We start from the raw sequence: 1,729 nt of genomic DNA, 5'->3' as shown, positions 1-1,729 counted from the left end.
CGGCGGCGGCCCGCCGCCCGCCGCGGCGCGCAGCTCCAGGCACACTCGCTTCCAGGGCCGCTGCCCCCGCAGGCCCTGCCGCACGTCGAAGACCTCCCAGCCGGCGGCGGGCGCCGCCCGCAGGTCCAGGGTGCGGGAGTCCAGCGGCCGCGGCGAGAGGCACGGGAAGAGCTGCATGTGCGGGAGGGCGGCGGGCGGCGGCGGGCGGCCGCCGGGGGCCCGGCGGAAGAGCCGCAGCTCGGCCCCCACCAGCTCCTCTTTGTCTGAGAGAGTCGATACATCAAACAAATACTTCTGTCTCCTTAAGGGAGCGGGCGAGAGATCGTCTGCGAGATAAAAAATAATTACAGTCAGTTTCACTCCGGGGGATCTTCCGAGAGGTCTCCCGGGAGGGGAAGGGCGGGCCTGGCGGCGGGGTGCGCGCAGGGACGCTCCTGCCGCCCCCCGGCCCCGGCCCCGGCCCCGGCCCCGGCCCCGGCCCTCCCCGCGGCTCCCGAGCGGGCGGCAGGGAGAGGAGGCGGCGAGGAGGAAGGAGAGGGACGGAGGGAGCCGCAGCCGCCCCGGGGGCAGGGCGGCGAGTCCCCGCTCCGCGCACACCCGCCGGCCGCCGCGGTGCGGGGCGGTAACGCGCCGCTGCTCGCGTTATGTGCCCGTACGCATTATTCTGCTCCAAGAGGAAAAACCTGGACTTCTTTTTTGACACATTCGTGCACGAAGTGCAGCGCAGAAAGCAAACCAGATTCCCCTGAGCTGCTTTCCAATAAAATGTTTACAACCCAGCAAATACAAAAATTCCCAAAGCCCCTGGGTTTCCCCAGAAGCTAGTAAAGCTTGTGTATATTTCAATAGTAAAAGTGTCACTGGAGCCTCTGTTCAGCAGCCCCTCGCTGCTTTTCCAAGCTCAGTCTGCTCCAGAGGTAGAAATGGAGACTAAAGAAATACACAGCTCCCTGTTATTTATTGATTTCAAAGGTCATTGCTATTTCTAATCAGTGTATTTCACAACTTCAGGTCTCCCTGACAGCTCTGGGGGAGCCTGCTTAGGGGCAGGAGGGACAGCTGGATGATTTATGTAAACCAAGACCTTCAGACATGCCAAAGCAATGTACAAATCAGTGCGGATTAACATACAGTTAATCAATGCGGATTAATGTACTCGAAAGTCGCCCCTTGCGCCGCTGCCTGCTCCCCAAAGCGCGACCGCGGCGTGGATTCAACGGGGATCGGGGGAATTGCCGGGGAAGAAGCGTCCCCGCGGCCCCAGGGCAGGACAGCGAGCAGCAGGGCCGGTGCGCCGGGCAGAGCGCTCCCACGTCCCCTGCAGAAGCGGGCGTCCCCTGCCTCCTCCCGCGGCCCCGCCAGCCCTGCCCCGCCGAGTCTGCAAAATGCATCCACCCAACACTAAAAAAAAAAAAAAAAGGAGCGAGAAAGAGAGAGAGAGGATACCCCTGGCGACCGCAGCTGCTGCTAAAACTATCCGCTGAAAAGAAAAGCGAAATCCGGCGGGAGCTGCCTCCATTCATTGCAAGGACCCGGCCAGGATTCGTCCCAAGGGTCGCATGTCGCTCTGGGGGTGTTTTTCCCCCCTCGTCGTGGTTCGGCTTCCCCCGTGGGCCGGAGGGGGCGGCTCACAGCCCGGCTCGGCTCCCTGCAGAGCCCGGCTGCGGGACGAGGGGGCTAGCAGCCCGGGAGAGCTCCGGGGTCATCTTCCCCTCTTCGAGGGAGTCCC

General features: G+C 63.3%; 1 protein-coding gene across 1 annotated transcript in view; it reads right to left on the bottom strand.

The window, feature by feature from the left end:
• Nucleotides 1–1,729, bottom strand: part of GDF6 (growth differentiation factor 6) — a 19,965-nt gene that overhangs the window by 9,817 nt on the left and 8,419 nt on the right. The window contains exon 2 of the mRNA XM_085298496.1: nt 5–326. Coding sequence (XP_085154622.1) covers nt 5–326 — 322 coding nt within the window. The remainder of the gene's footprint in view (nt 1–4; nt 327–1,729) is intronic.

Source organism: Rhea americana, unplaced genomic scaffold (genome assembly GCF_003343005.1).
Source record: "Rhea americana isolate MKP2758 unplaced genomic scaffold, rheAme1 scaffold_0, whole genome shotgun sequence".
Classification (NCBI taxonomy): domain Eukaryota; kingdom Metazoa; phylum Chordata; class Aves; order Rheiformes; family Rheidae; genus Rhea; species Rhea americana.
The sequence above is the reverse complement of the archived record's forward strand: the minus strand, read 5'-3'. Positions and strand labels throughout refer to the sequence as shown.